The sequence below is a fragment of the Choloepus didactylus genome, chromosome 7, assembly GCF_015220235.1.
Source record: "Choloepus didactylus isolate mChoDid1 chromosome 7, mChoDid1.pri, whole genome shotgun sequence".
Taxonomy (NCBI): domain Eukaryota; kingdom Metazoa; phylum Chordata; class Mammalia; order Pilosa; family Megalonychidae; genus Choloepus; species Choloepus didactylus.
In genome coordinates this window covers 40,813,834-40,827,550 of record NC_051313.1, presented here as the reverse complement: position 1 = coordinate 40,827,550, position 13,717 = coordinate 40,813,834, and the positions used below count along the sequence as shown (strand labels likewise).

Sequence of the window (13,717 nt, the reverse complement as noted above, 5' to 3'; positions counted from 1 at the left end):
GGAGGTCCTTTGAGATTCTAGGTGTAAGACAAAAGCCCAAATAATACCTGATTACAAGACCAATGCTATTTACTTCTCCCTCCTCCATGCTTTTTTTTTTTTTTTTTCCTCCTTAAGCTAAATCAATCTTTCGTGGAGAGAAATCTAACAGTGGGTTCTGCGGTTTAGACTGGACATGTCTCCTAGGAAACGTAGGACTTTCTCCTAGGATAGGTTAGCTGCTACTCCAGTACTTATACTTTTATAGTAGGTACTCAGCAAATATTTGTGTAATGAATATATTATTAGTTGTTCAAAGGGAAGTGGTTTTAAAAAGTGGATATAGGGGGAGAAGCCGAAATTTGGTTTTGCAAGAGAGGAGCTGGTCCGAGATCTTCGCAGGAGGTGGGGTTCCATGCAAGTGATTTCAAAATGCCTCAGGGTCGTGGCCAACAATTCCGCTGACACCGAGAAAAAGGCTTACCTGGCGGCAGCGGACGCCGCTGCTCCAGCCGCAGTCACCTCCGAGATCTCTGGAGAGCTACTCAGCGGTTGCCCGGGCAACCCCTGGCGACTGCGACTGCGCACTGCAGCACCCCTCGGGTGTGTGCGGAGGGGCATGGGGGGGGGGTGGAGCTGGAAGGAGGGGCAGGTTTGTAATTTAACATGATTTCTTATTCTAAATATTTACTTATATACCTAATATTTTATTCGTAATTATTATACACTTTTCACAAATACGAAAGGTACATCATTTGCACATGTCCACACACATCGAAAGTAAGAAACCTTATCTTAATTCGTGGTTGCTAGACTCCAAAGCCAGTGCTCTTTCCACTACACTATAGTGGACAGTCCATTTTCAGAATTTACAAATGATTAACCTCAGGCACACATATGTAATAAAGTCCAAAATATCCAACTTTAGGTTAAGTCTTTTTCTTTTCTTTTGATTCCTTGGCCCACACAGCCTCTGCATATTATGGCTTATGTTGGCGCTTGTAAGGGTAAAACAGGCAACAACGAGATGTGAGGAGAAAAACACTGACACTCAGAGAAGGACCATCAGATAGCAGGTTTACAGGAAAATAAGGGCAGAAGTAGGCAGGGGAAAAAAAACAAAACAAAACAAAACTGACGAACTTGGGAACGGATCTCTCGTGCAACGAGGAGAACCCATTTTCAAGGAAGCAACTCAATCCCAAATCTTTTACCTTTCCGAAAGACAAGGACCTGGTAAACCAGAGACTCAACCAATCCGGTAACTTTTTCTCCGCCCACTTTTTCTTTTGCCCTCAACAAGGATGGCGCCCTATGCCTCCTCTTTCGGCAGCACGCAAGCTCTGGGAACCTCTACCTGCTGTCTCGATGGTACATCTTCCAGCCCGCCCTCCGACGTACCTGGGGCGTGGCTTGTCTGGAGGCGGGGCGCAGGGATCCGGAAATGCCTGAGCTGTAGTCGCGCATCTGGCAGTGTTTTTCTTTGCTGGTTCTGGGGTTTATGGTCTGAAGTGTTTTGTTTCCAGGTCTCCTAGGGCGGTTCAGCGGCAACCTGCACGGCAGCCTCGTACCCAGCCGTGGGGCCCCGCTGGCTCGCAGCCATGCCTGCAGCCGCCGCCCCCATCATCAGCTCCGTCCAGAAGCTAGTGCTGTATGAAACTAGAGCTGTGAGTAGTACCCTGCGCGGCGGAGCGCGGACTCGTGGATGGAGGGCTGGCGTGTGGGGGTGGGACCAGAGGGCAGAGGCATTCCTCCCCACCCCCAGTGCCCTAATCCGTGCCAAACAACCTTGCGGGAAGCGAGCCTATGCACGCTGTGCCTGGGGGTCTGCACCTTGTTTGCGCATCTAGGCGCTGCTGTGTTTGCATATACATATTTCCACTTACAATGCCACGGCGGAAACAGGTGCCTGTGGTATCTCAGACTGTTCATGAGATTATGTACGAGTTACTGAATTCTCAGCTTTAAGAAATTGCTAGAGTTTTGGAGTTCACAATTTACGGAAGAGTAAAAGTATGAAAAAAAATGAGCTGTGAATCGGTAACTTTTAGTTTTTCTATTCTATAGGATACCATCAGTATGAATGCATTAAGTGCAATTTTATTGCTGAAAATTTTGCTTCTCTTTTTTTCTTATGTGATAGAAAAGAAATACTGTTGTTTAAAGATAGCTCTTTAGTTTGGATAAAATTATCTTGCTTTTCACTTTTTTTCAACACATTTTATTTATTTTATTATATTACTTCAGATCGTTGTGTAAATAGGAAGATAGCAGATCAGTTTTTATATATTTAGGTTGCTAGTACAAAAATTTAGGGAGTGGCATTTATAGGAGTATGCACTATCATTACCGTGGTTTGAAAATGAAGTTGATACAGTGTATCTTTTCTTAATTGGGATACCATAGTGACATTGGGGTCTGTGTTTGAAATTATCCACTTCATGACAACAAGATTGCATGTGCTGGAAATATGCATAACCCTTTCATTATGCTTTGGAATGTCATACAAGCACATTCAGTTGAGCTTGAGTTGTGTCTATTACGAACCACAGAAACACTCGGTTATAATATGGTCTTAAGTGGCATGCCTGCTTCAGGTCATCATAAATATAGAAACCTTGTGGACCCTAAATTAATTTTGTAGAAAGCTGGTTTTGATTTGATCCAGAACAGAAGATGAAATTATATAGTTTACTGAGTTTGCAAATACCTTCAGCTGTTCCCTGTGGAGAGTCATATAGAAGTATCACTTTGACATTGAAACAAAACCTGCTTTCTGTAAAATGTGCTGGTGGTGGTGCCTGGTTAAAAACATAAACACCATGCTTAATACACAGAAATCTCAGCCTGTTAAAAAACTGAAATTCATGAGGACTGGCTGAGTGTTTTAGTGTTCCTTCTAAAGCACTGCTATACAGATCATTAGGCCCCTCTACTCAGAAATCTTCAGTGGCCTCCATTCTGAAAGTAAACTCTGAATCCCTTAGTTTGACTGTCAAAGCTGTGATTTGTCCTCAACGTGTCTGTCTAGTTTTATATATAATTTAGTATCAATTCAGCAAATTGTTTTTGAAGATCAACTAAATGCCTTTTTCACCTTATTCTGCAGAAAAATTGATTTGCTCTCAGTTCCCTCCATCTACCCTGTGTTTTTCTACTGTCCTTTCTCCCTGTAATGCCCCACTCCTTCTGTCACAACCTTGCTGGTCCTCATGATAGCACAGATCTGGTAAGGTATCTTGCAAATGGTAGGCTCTCAATAGATGTTGGTTAAGGGGGTCTAATACAAGGAGATGTGTGTTCTAGAACTTAGTCATGAACCCACTACTATGTGACCTTTCTCAGTCGCCTAAGAATGTGAACTAATTCTGGCCAGTTTTGGGAATAAAGTTGAATTTGTCAGAAGGAGGGTGGGAGAGGCGTTGCAAAGAATCATTGGGGTATTCTAACTTATCAGCCTCTGGAAGGGCAGGAACCAGACAGCAGGGTTTGAGAACCTTCTCAGAGTGCCTAGCATAGGTGCTGGGAAAAAGAATCTGATTGACGCCGCTGTGATTTATTCCCCCTGAATGGACAAATGGTGGCTAGCAGGGTCTGGCAGTAGTGACTTGACTACTGGAACCACTTCTCCAGGAAACGGTTGAGCCTGGGCAGCCACCCTGAGAAGTATCTGCCATATTTAATATTCGAACCTCATTTTTCTTATCAGTAAAGTAGATAATTCTTTTTTGTATTTTTTACTTTAGAAAAAATATAAACAATTTTTTTTTTTTCTGAGAAATAAGTTCAAGGTTTGTTAGTCATAAATTACCAAGAAAAAGGCAAGAAATTCCTGGCAACTAAGAGATCCTAAGAATTAAAAAATCAAACTGTTAGAGGGATGTAATTATGAGAATAACAATTAATATTTATGGAGCACTTCTATGCTAGATACTGTTCAAAGCAGTCTACATGTATTTTATTATGTAATCCACATAAAACCCCTAAGAGGTTGATGCTATTATTAGTATTTTTAAAAAGTTTTTATTATTGAATGAAGAAAAAATGAAGCAAAGAGAGGTTAGAATAGTGCTACTTGAAGTGTGGTCTGTGAACTTATGCCAGGCATAATTTGTTTGTAACTGAACTGTGATAAATTACATATAGAAATTGAGAGTAAATGATTAGAAACTTCTAGTAATTTGACCCAGTAATTTTCATTTGATGTATTAAATAATTTAAAAATTGGGCTGTGATTTGTATGTCTTTGCTTTTTTGCTTTTAACTTTTTATTATGAAAATTTTAAGCATATACAAAGTAAACAGACTCATATAATGAATTCCCATGTCTACTACCCACCTTCAAAATTACCAACATTCTGCCATTCTTCATCATCTATAACCTACCTCACTGCCCCCCATCCCACTTACTTTTTTTAGCTTTTTTCCTTGAGGTTGAACTTTTGAGGTGCATCCATATTGTTGCATGTATCAGTAGTTTGTTCCTTATTATTGTTGAGTAGTATTCCATTATATACCTATTCTAAATATATTTACCCATTTTCCAAATGATTTGGGCTTTTCCTGTTTTTTTGGCTTTTATGAATAAAGCAGCTGTGAACATTCTTGTACATCCTTGTTGTGGGCATATGTTTTAATTTCTCTTCGGTAAATACCTATGCATGAAATTACTGGTCATAGGGTTTGCACATTGAAGAGCAGTTTCTTATAAAGTGTTTATTTCATTTAATACTCCCACCAGCAATGTATAAAACTTTCTGTTGCTCTACATCCTTGCCAGCATTTGGTGTTGCCAGTTATTATAGTTTTAGATATTCTAGTGGGTATAGAGTGGTCTCTCAATATGATTTTAATTTGTATATCCTCTAATGACTAATAATTTTTTTAAATAATTCAATTTTATTGAGATATATTCACATACCATGCAGTCATACAAAGCATACAATCAGTTGTTCACAGTACCACCATATACTTGTGCATCCATAACCAAAATTAATTTTTTAACATTTTCATTACCACACACACAAAAGTAATAAGAATAAAAATTAAAGTGAAAAAGGACATTTAAAGTAAAGAAAGAACACTGGTTTTTTTTTTTTGGGTTTTTTTGCCCCTGTTTTTCTATTCATCCATCCATACACTGGACAAAGGGGAGTGTGATCCACATGGCTTTCCCAATCACATTTTCACCCCTCATATGCTACATTTTTTTTTTTATTTTGAAATAAATTCAAAGTTATAGGAACAGTTGGCAAAAAGAATACAAACCCCATACACAGAACTCCAGCATACCCTGACCCCCCTTCCCCGATACCCCAATCCACCAACTTTAACATGCTGTCGCACCGCTGTTTCTTTCCCTCCCTCCCTCCCTCCCTATCTGTCATCCATCATCTATTGCTCTGTCTTCTGAACATATGAGAGCTAGCTGCACACATCCTTGAACAAACACTATAATTCACATATACAATTCCCACGAACAAGAACATTCTTTTATGCAATCCCTTTAAATGCAGCTAAGAAGTACAAGAGATTCAACATTGATACAAAGCTTACATTCTGTATTTCCTTTTTTTTTTTTTTTTTTTCCCTTATGTCTCAACTGTGTCCCTTTGAGCCTCCTGTCCTCCATCCTCAGATCCCATCCAGGGTCATCCTTGGCATTCAATTATCATCTATTTAGACTCTCTCTCTTTTTTTTTTTTTCCCTCAATTGTGGAAACATATATAACAGCCTAAATCTTCCTATTCTGCCCCCTCCCTAGCATTCCATTAGTGGGACTAATCACATTTGGAATGTTGTAATGCTATCTCCTTCCCACCCCATTACTAGAAATTTCCCTTCACCTCCAACAGCAGCCCTACACTCATTTCTTCACTCCCCATTGCCCCTTCCCCCATTTCTCTTAACCCATACTCTACTTTTCATCTCTATGGTCATATTCTCTGATAATTTCTTTGTGTTTACTGTGGGGCTTAAAATTAACCTCTTAAATCCGTAACGATCTTGTTTTTCTTTGATACCAACTTAACTTCAATAGGACACATAAACTATGTTCCTATACTCCTCCATTCCCCCACCTTTATATGGTTCTTGTCAAAAATTACATATTTTACATTGAGTTCAGAACCACTGATTTGTCATTAGAGTTTATGTATTTTATATCATGTAGGAAGTAAATAGTGGAGTTACAATTCAAAAATTATTGACTTCTATTTGTATTCCATTGTGGTCAGAGAATGTGCTTTGAATATATTCAATTCTTTTTTTTTTAATTTATTGAGGCTTGTTTTATGTCCCAGCATATGGTCCATTCTGGAGAAAGATCCATGATCACTAGAGAAAAATGAGTGTCCTGGTGATTTGGGATGTAAGGTTCTATATATGTGTCCTAGTTTGCTAATGCTTCACTGGAGGATGGCAAATGGTGTCCGGAAAACCTCTGTTAGCTGGGAAGGCATGTGGCTGGCGTCTGCTCCAAAGTTCTGGTTTCAAAATGGCTTTCTCCCAGGACATTCCTCTTTAGCAAGCTTGCTCTTCTTCAAAACATCACTCACAGCTGCACTCCCAAAACATTCCAACTTAATCCCCACTATTCTGTCTGCCCCACAAGACCGCATCAAAGAATATGGCTTTTTCTGGGGGACATAATACATCCAAACCGGCACATTCCACCCCCTGGACCCCAGAAAAACATATTCTTTCCAAATACAAAATACATTCATCCCACAATACCACATAAACTTAAATCATTTCAGTAACAATAGTTAAGTACGAGATCCCATCAAAATCAAATACAGGCGTGGTCAGTCCTAAGGCATACTTTTCCTTTAGCTTTGGATCTGTGGACTTAGAACAAGTTATATGGTTCCAATATACAAAGGAGGGACATTCATAGGATAAACATTCCCATTGCTATAAGGAGAAACAGTAAGGAAAACAGGGTTAACAGGACCAAAACAGTTCTTAAAACCTGCAGGACAAACTCCATTAGATTTCAAAGTCTGAGAGTCATTTACAGAACGATGTTGCATCCTTGGGGCTTGAGAGAGCGGGAATCTAACCCTTCCTAAGGGCCTTTGTGGCAGCCCTTTCCTCTCCAAACACTTAGGTGAGTGCTCCAGCATACCCACACATTGGGGAGACCACCTTCTCAGCCCCACCCTCCTCAAACCTCGGGGCAGCTCCCGGATTCCCTTCCATCTCCGGGGCACATGCTCAACCCCTTCAGAACAGTGTGGTGGCAGCCAGGCTCTCCCCAATTCCCTGGGAATGTGCTCCACCCTCTTTGGGACCTCGGGTGGCAAAACTCTTCCAGAGCATCGAGGTGGAATGCCCACCCTCGACCTCTGGGGCAAACTCACCCTTTCCATGCATGTGGGCTGCTCCACTCTCCCAGCCCAAGGCCTCTTGACTCCAGACCTCAACCTCCATGGCTCTGTCTTTGAAGAAACTTTTCCTTCAGTTTGTTCCTTGTCTTTCTCCTCCAGTCCCGACTGGCAGTGGCTCTGTCTGTAAAGATCTCGCAAAAATTCTGTTGGCTTTGCATGAAGCACACAGGGGTCAAAGCCATCAGGCAATAGGAGTTTCCACAAATCCTTTCTGGATAATTCCATCTCCAATCTTGGCTTGTACTGAAATGGCGGCTGGGTTCCATGTTTGGTTACATCCTCACGTTGGGCTGTAGCTTCTGGGATTCCACCCCCTGGAAGCTTGTAATTTTCCAAGCCATCAGCTTCTGGTTTCTTGGAACCCAAGAGTTCAGTTCTAAGTTTATCTCTCTCTGCTCTCATTTTACTATAAACTGCAAGGAGAAGCCAGGGTATATCTTCCACACGTAGTCTGGAGAACTCCTCAGCTAAGCATTCCAGGTTGCCACTTTTAAATTCTTCCTTCCATCTGACACCAGGACTCAATTTTGCCAAATTCTGTGCCACTTTATAACAAGGATCGCCTTTCTTCCAGTTTACAACACATTCACCATTTCTGTTCAAGGCCTCATCAGAAGTATCTTTAGAGTCCATATTTCCATAAACAATGTCTTTAAAGCAGTTTTGGCCTTTTCTATCAAGCTCCTCACAATTCTTCCAGAATCTTCCCCTTATCCACTTAAAAAGCCGTTCCAACATGTTTGGTATTTGCAGACTCAGCAGCAAAAGCACCCCACTTCCGGTACCAAAATCTGTCCTAGTTTGCTAATGCTTCACTGGAGGATGGCAAATGGCGTCCGGAAAACCTCTGTTAGCTGGGAAGGCACATGGCTGGCGTCTGCTCCAAAGTTCTGGTTTCAAAATGGCTTTCTCCCAGGACATTCCTCTCTAGCAAGCTTGCTCTTCTTCAAAACATCACTCACAGCTGCACTCCCAAAACATTCCAACTTAATCCCCACTATTCTGTCTGCCCCACAAGACCGCATCAAAGAATATGGCTTTTTCTAGGGGACATAATACATCCAAACCGGCACAATATGTCTGTTAAAATTCTCTACATCTCTCTGCTAAAATTCTCTATATCTCTTTCTCCTTTCTTTGTTTCTCTGTCAGTAGGGCTCCTTTAGTATCTGAAGTACGGCAGGTCTTTTATTGGCAAAGTCTCTCAGCATTTGTTTGTATGTAAAAAATTTAAGCTCTCCCTCAAATTTGAAGGAGAGTTTTGCTGGATAAAGTATTCTTGGTTGGAAATTTTTCTCTCTCAGAATTTTAAATATGTCATGCCACTGACTTCTCGCCTCCATGGTGGCCGCTGAGTAGTCACTACTTAGTCTTATGTTGTTTCCTTTGTATGTGGTGAATTGCTTTTCCTTTGCTGCTTTCAGAACTTACTCCTTCTCTTCAGTATTTGAGAGTCTGATCAGAATATGTCTCGGACTGGGTTTATTTGGATTTATTCTATTTGGAGTTCGCTAGGTGTTTATGCTTTGTGTATTTATATTGTGTAGAAGGTTGGAAAAGTTTTCCCCAACAATTTCTTTGAATACTTTTTCTAGACCTTTACTCTTCTCTTCCCCTTCTGGGACACCAGTGAGTCTTAAGTTTGAACGTTTTATTTTATCTGTCGTATCCCTGAGATCCATTTCAATTTTTTCAACTTTTTTCTCCATTCTTTCTTTTGTTCTTTCATTTTCTGTTCTGTGGACTTCTAGGACACTGAGAAGTTGTTCAACTTCCTCTAATCTTGTATTATGAGTATCCAGAGTCTTTTTAATTTGGCCAACAGTTTCTTTTATTTCCATAAGATCTTCTGTTTTTTTATTTACTCTTGCAATGTCTTCTTTATGCTCTTCTAGGGTCTTCTTTATGTTGCTTGTATCCTGGTCCATGGTCTTCTTGATGTCCTTTAAATCCTTTGCCATTTTTTTGTTCCTCGATTGTAGTTCTTTGATTAATTGTGTCACGTACTGTGTCTCTTCTGATATTTTGATTTGGGTGTTTGGAATTGGGTTCTCCATATCGTCTGGTTTTATCATATGCATTAAGATTTTCTGTTGTTTTTGGCCTCTTGGCATTTGCTTTGCTTGATAGGGTTCTTTCAAGTTGTAAAAAAAGATACCAATCTAATTTTTCAGAAACAAAAGTAGATGGCATACACTTTCTCTAACTAACCAGCAGACAGCGTCTGCAAGTCATCTATACCCCTCAAGTCAGTTCTCAGCCTTGTCCCCACGATGTGTGGGGAAATGATTCTTGTGGGGTTCAGTTGGAGAACTCAGTTTGGGTGTGTTGCTGGAGCCGTCCACCCTGAATGTGGGGCGTGTATACGGGTGGCCAGGGAGGAAGAACAGCTTTAATATTCAAATCCCCCAGGTTCCTGGAGATTCAAGGCCACCTCAAGAGTCTAAGCCTTCATTTCATTTCAGCCTCAGACCCTCTCTCTCGCTGTCCCACAAACCACCGGACTTGGCTTAGCGTCCCTGGGTTCTCCGAGTGGGTCCCCTCGCCCAGCCGCGATCCTCCAGGACCTCTGCCGAGGGAATGCCGTGCTACGTCACCAGTGTGCGCCATCCCTCAAGGGAAGCCCCAGGCCACCGGGCCATGCCGGGGCGCTTACCACCTGATGCAAAGACGGCTGAATGGAGCGTCCCCACACCCCCCTCCTCGCACAGTTCCTCCTTCCCAGCTCCAGGAAAACTGGTGGGGCTCTGGGCTGTGGGCATGGCCCTGGGCAGGAGTTTATCTAGCCCTCCGGGGAGCCAGCTGCAAGCCGCGGGGTTTCTTTCTGCTTCCTGCTTTCCCCTCCTCTCCTCTGGCCCTGAGGGTATCTGCAGCGGTCTATCCTCCAGGCCAGACACCGAGAGGCTGGCTCAGCCCTCTCCTGCTGTGTTTTACTGCCTGGTTCCCACTGTCACAACTGCAGCCGCTCCTGGGTTTTTCCCTTTTTTTTCTTTTCTTTTTTCAAAGAACCAGTTGGTCTCCAAACACCAACCCCTGGCTTTTCCACACCACCGCATGGCTGCGGGTCCTCCAGCCAGCTTACTCACTCGTTTCAGAATGCAGACTCCTGGTTTCACCAAGTATACAGCCTCTGTGGTACTAGTAGACCTCTTCCAGCTGGCGCATCGCTGTAACCGGTATTCTGGGTCACTTTCTGGTTTTTATCTAGTGTTTTTCACGGAGGTGTTTTTTTGCCCTGTCTCACTTAGCCGCCATCTTAGGTTCTCCCGAGTCACTTTTATAAAATCTTTTATTTCAAAATCCCTTGTTGATTCTGTTTGCCTAGAGAACCCTAACTGATACAACTTGATACTGGGAGTGGTTCTTGAGAAACAGAATCTTTAAATGGGCTTTTACAATTGGTTTTCTACTCTGATTAGATTCAAAGGCACTAATGACTTCATTTCCAATAATCAAGATGGCACTGAGAGCCCATAGCATGAGTTAGCAATGGAGATACACAAAATATCACAATTTGATTCTCCTAATGATACTCTTTTATGAAGGAAGGCTGTGGGTGACGGTATTTTTGACACCTTAGCAGAGTTTTGCAGAGTGAAGAAGTATAGTGATGTTGGCTGGTTTCTCTAAGATACGGTGGATAAAGTTATAAGAGAAAGGGATGAGCTAAAGGCTTCAAATTTGAAACTTAAGTGCTGGATGACAGATGTAAGGGTTTTGTATGTGTGCCCTGAAATAAAATCTTATTTCCTGTGGCTGCAGACTTGAGATTTCTGAAAACCAGACCCAAAGTCTCATTGTGCGAGTAGCAAATTTACAGGTAAACTAAAATCTCAACCTTGCAGGATGTCTGCTGTTAAAATAAAGGCATTGATTGGAAAAGAATCGGATCCTGAAACTTGGGATAGGGACATATGGATTGATAATAATGGCAGTGAAGACACTGGAATACTGGATTCTGCTAAGACTTTGTTAGATATGCCTGTGGTGATGTCCTGTGGAAACAGCCCCCCCCCACCTCCAGTCTGTCGTGAGGAGACAGCTACCCAACCTCCAGCCTGCTTCGAGAAAACAGCTTCCCAAACTTCAGTCTGCCCTGAGGAGCCTGCCATCCAACCTCCACCTAAAGAGATTAACCCTTCAGTGCCTGCTAAACCTATAATCACCTCCCCTGAGGAAGCAGCCCTCACTCCTCTGTCTGGAGAGATTAATCTTGTTTCACAAGATGAAACTGCTATGGAATGTCCTGAGATAAATGACTTGAGGGATACTTCTAATTCTTTTCATTACCCACCCCCACCATTAGTCTGTGCTTCAAGACCTGTAACTAGACTAAAGTCCCAACAGGCCCTGAAGGGTGAGGTACAAAGTGTGACCCATGAGGGAGTATGTTATACTCCAAAAGAACTGTATGAGTTTTCCAGTTTATACAGACAGAAATCAGGGGAATATGTATGGGAATGGATATTAAGGGTGTGGGATAATGGTGGAAGGAATATAAAGTTGAATCAGGATTAATTTATTCATATGGGCCCACTAAGCAGAGATTCTGCATTCAATGTTGTAGCTCGAGGGATCAGAAAAGGTGTTAACATTTTGGATGGTTGGCTGAATTGTGGATCAAAAGGTGGGCGACATTACCTGAGGTTGAAATACCAGAACTGCCCTGGTATAATGTAAAGGAGGGTGTGCCGGTTTGGATGCATTATGTCCCCCAAAACACCATTTTCTTTGATGCAGTCTTGTGGGGCCAACATATTAGTGATTAGATGGAAATTCTTTAATTGAGTGTTTCAATGGAAATATGACTCAATCAGCTGTGAGTGGAAAGTTTGATTGGATAATTTCCATGGAAGTGTTACCCGGCCATTCAGGGTGGGTGTTAATTTTGGATCACTGGAGTCAAATAAAGGAATTCACAGACGGAAGGACATCAGAGCAGCTGAGAGTGACGTTTGAAGAGGAGCTGCAGCTTAGAGACACATTATGAAGATGGCCATTGGAAGGTGACACAGACATTTTGGAGAATGCCATTTTGAAATGCAATCTGGGGGCAAAGAAAGAAGATGCCAGCCACAATGCCGTCCCAGACAGCAGAGGTGTTCCAGATGCCATTGGCCATTCTTCTGTGAAGGTACCCTGTTGTTGTTGCCTTAGCTTGGACACTTTTATGGCCTTCAGACTGTAACTTTGTAACCAAATAAACCCCCTTCATAAAAGCCAATCAGTTTCTGGTGTTTTGCCTAATGGCAGCATTAGCAAACTGGAACAGAGGGAATTCAAAGGATTGGAATGTTAGAGTGGATTTATCATGGAAGATCTGCTCACACACCCCTGGAATGTCCAGAGGACATACCTTCTACCAGGACTCTGAGGAATAGATTTGTGAGACTAGCTCCGTCATCTCTGAAGAGATCTGTAGTCGCCCTCTCTGTAGGTCAGATATTACTGTGGGAACTGCTGCCACTGAGCTGGAATCCTTAAACACAATGGCGATAATCAGATCTCGAGTCGGCAGAAGTTCACATGGCAGCAGTTAATCACCAAACACAAGGTGGGCATGGCTACCATAATGGAAAACAGGCTCAAGGCAGCTGTCAAAATAATCTGACTCACAGAGACTTATGGTGTTGGCTAGTAGATCATGAAGTACCTAGCAGTAAAATAGATGGGCAGTCTACTAAATTCTTGTTTGATCTGTACAGGCAGAAGAATTCTAGGTTAAGTGAACAAAAGTCTACCTTGAATATCAAAAACAGAGAGTCACAGCCCTTAATCAGTTCACAGACTTGAGACAGTTTACAGATCCAGAGCCCCTTGAATGAGGGGAAGGCTGGGTACCCTTGGGGAAGGACCCAGTTACACTGCCAAAATGTTATACTATTAATCTTCCTCCCAGCCTTCCCCAGGGGCACCTATAGCCTTTTACCAGGGTAACTGTGCATTAGGGAAAAGGAAATGATCAGATATTTGGGGGATTATTATTATTCAGGAGTGATTTTAATTCCAGTAAACACAAAGTATCACTCTGGTCCACCAGTCAGAGTTGGGGCATATGGAGGTCAGGTGATTGATGGAGTTTTAGCTCAGGTCTGTCTCACAGCGGGTCCAGTGAGTCCCTGGACCCATTCTGTGGTTATTTCCCCAGATCCAGAATGTGTAATTAGAATATTTACAACAACTGGCAGAATCCTTACATTGGTTCCCTGACTCATGAAGTGAGGGCTGTTATGGTGGGAAAGGCCAAGTAGAAGCTGCCCCTTCCTGGCCAGATAGTAAACCAGTAGCAACACTGGATTCCTGGAGGGATTGCAGAGATTAATGCCACTCTTAAGGACTTGAAGAA

The 13,717-nt window shown here is 42.2% G+C and overlaps 2 protein-coding genes across 3 annotated transcripts in view; one reads left to right on the top strand and one right to left on the bottom strand.

The window, feature by feature from the left end:
• Nucleotides 1–1,506, bottom strand: part of AK9 (adenylate kinase 9) — a 207,911-nt gene extending 206,405 nt beyond the window's left edge. The window contains exons 1-2 of the mRNA XM_037842266.1: nt 1,381–1,506; nt 464–615 (exon numbers count right to left, since the gene is read on the bottom strand). The gene's annotated coding sequence lies outside the window, so the exon portion shown is untranslated. The remainder of the gene's footprint in view (nt 1–463; nt 616–1,380) is intronic.
• FIG4 (FIG4 phosphoinositide 5-phosphatase) overlaps nt 1,410–13,717 on the top strand; it is a 188,344-nt gene continuing 176,036 nt past the window's right edge. For both annotated transcript variants that reach the window (XM_037842270.1, XM_037842269.1), the window contains exon 1: nt 1,410–1,646. Coding sequence is in view for 1 of the 2 variants with exons in the window: in XM_037842269.1 (XP_037698197.1) it covers nt 1,581–1,646 (66 nt within the window). In the remaining variant the exon portion in view is untranslated. The remainder of the gene's footprint in view (nt 1,647–13,717) is intronic.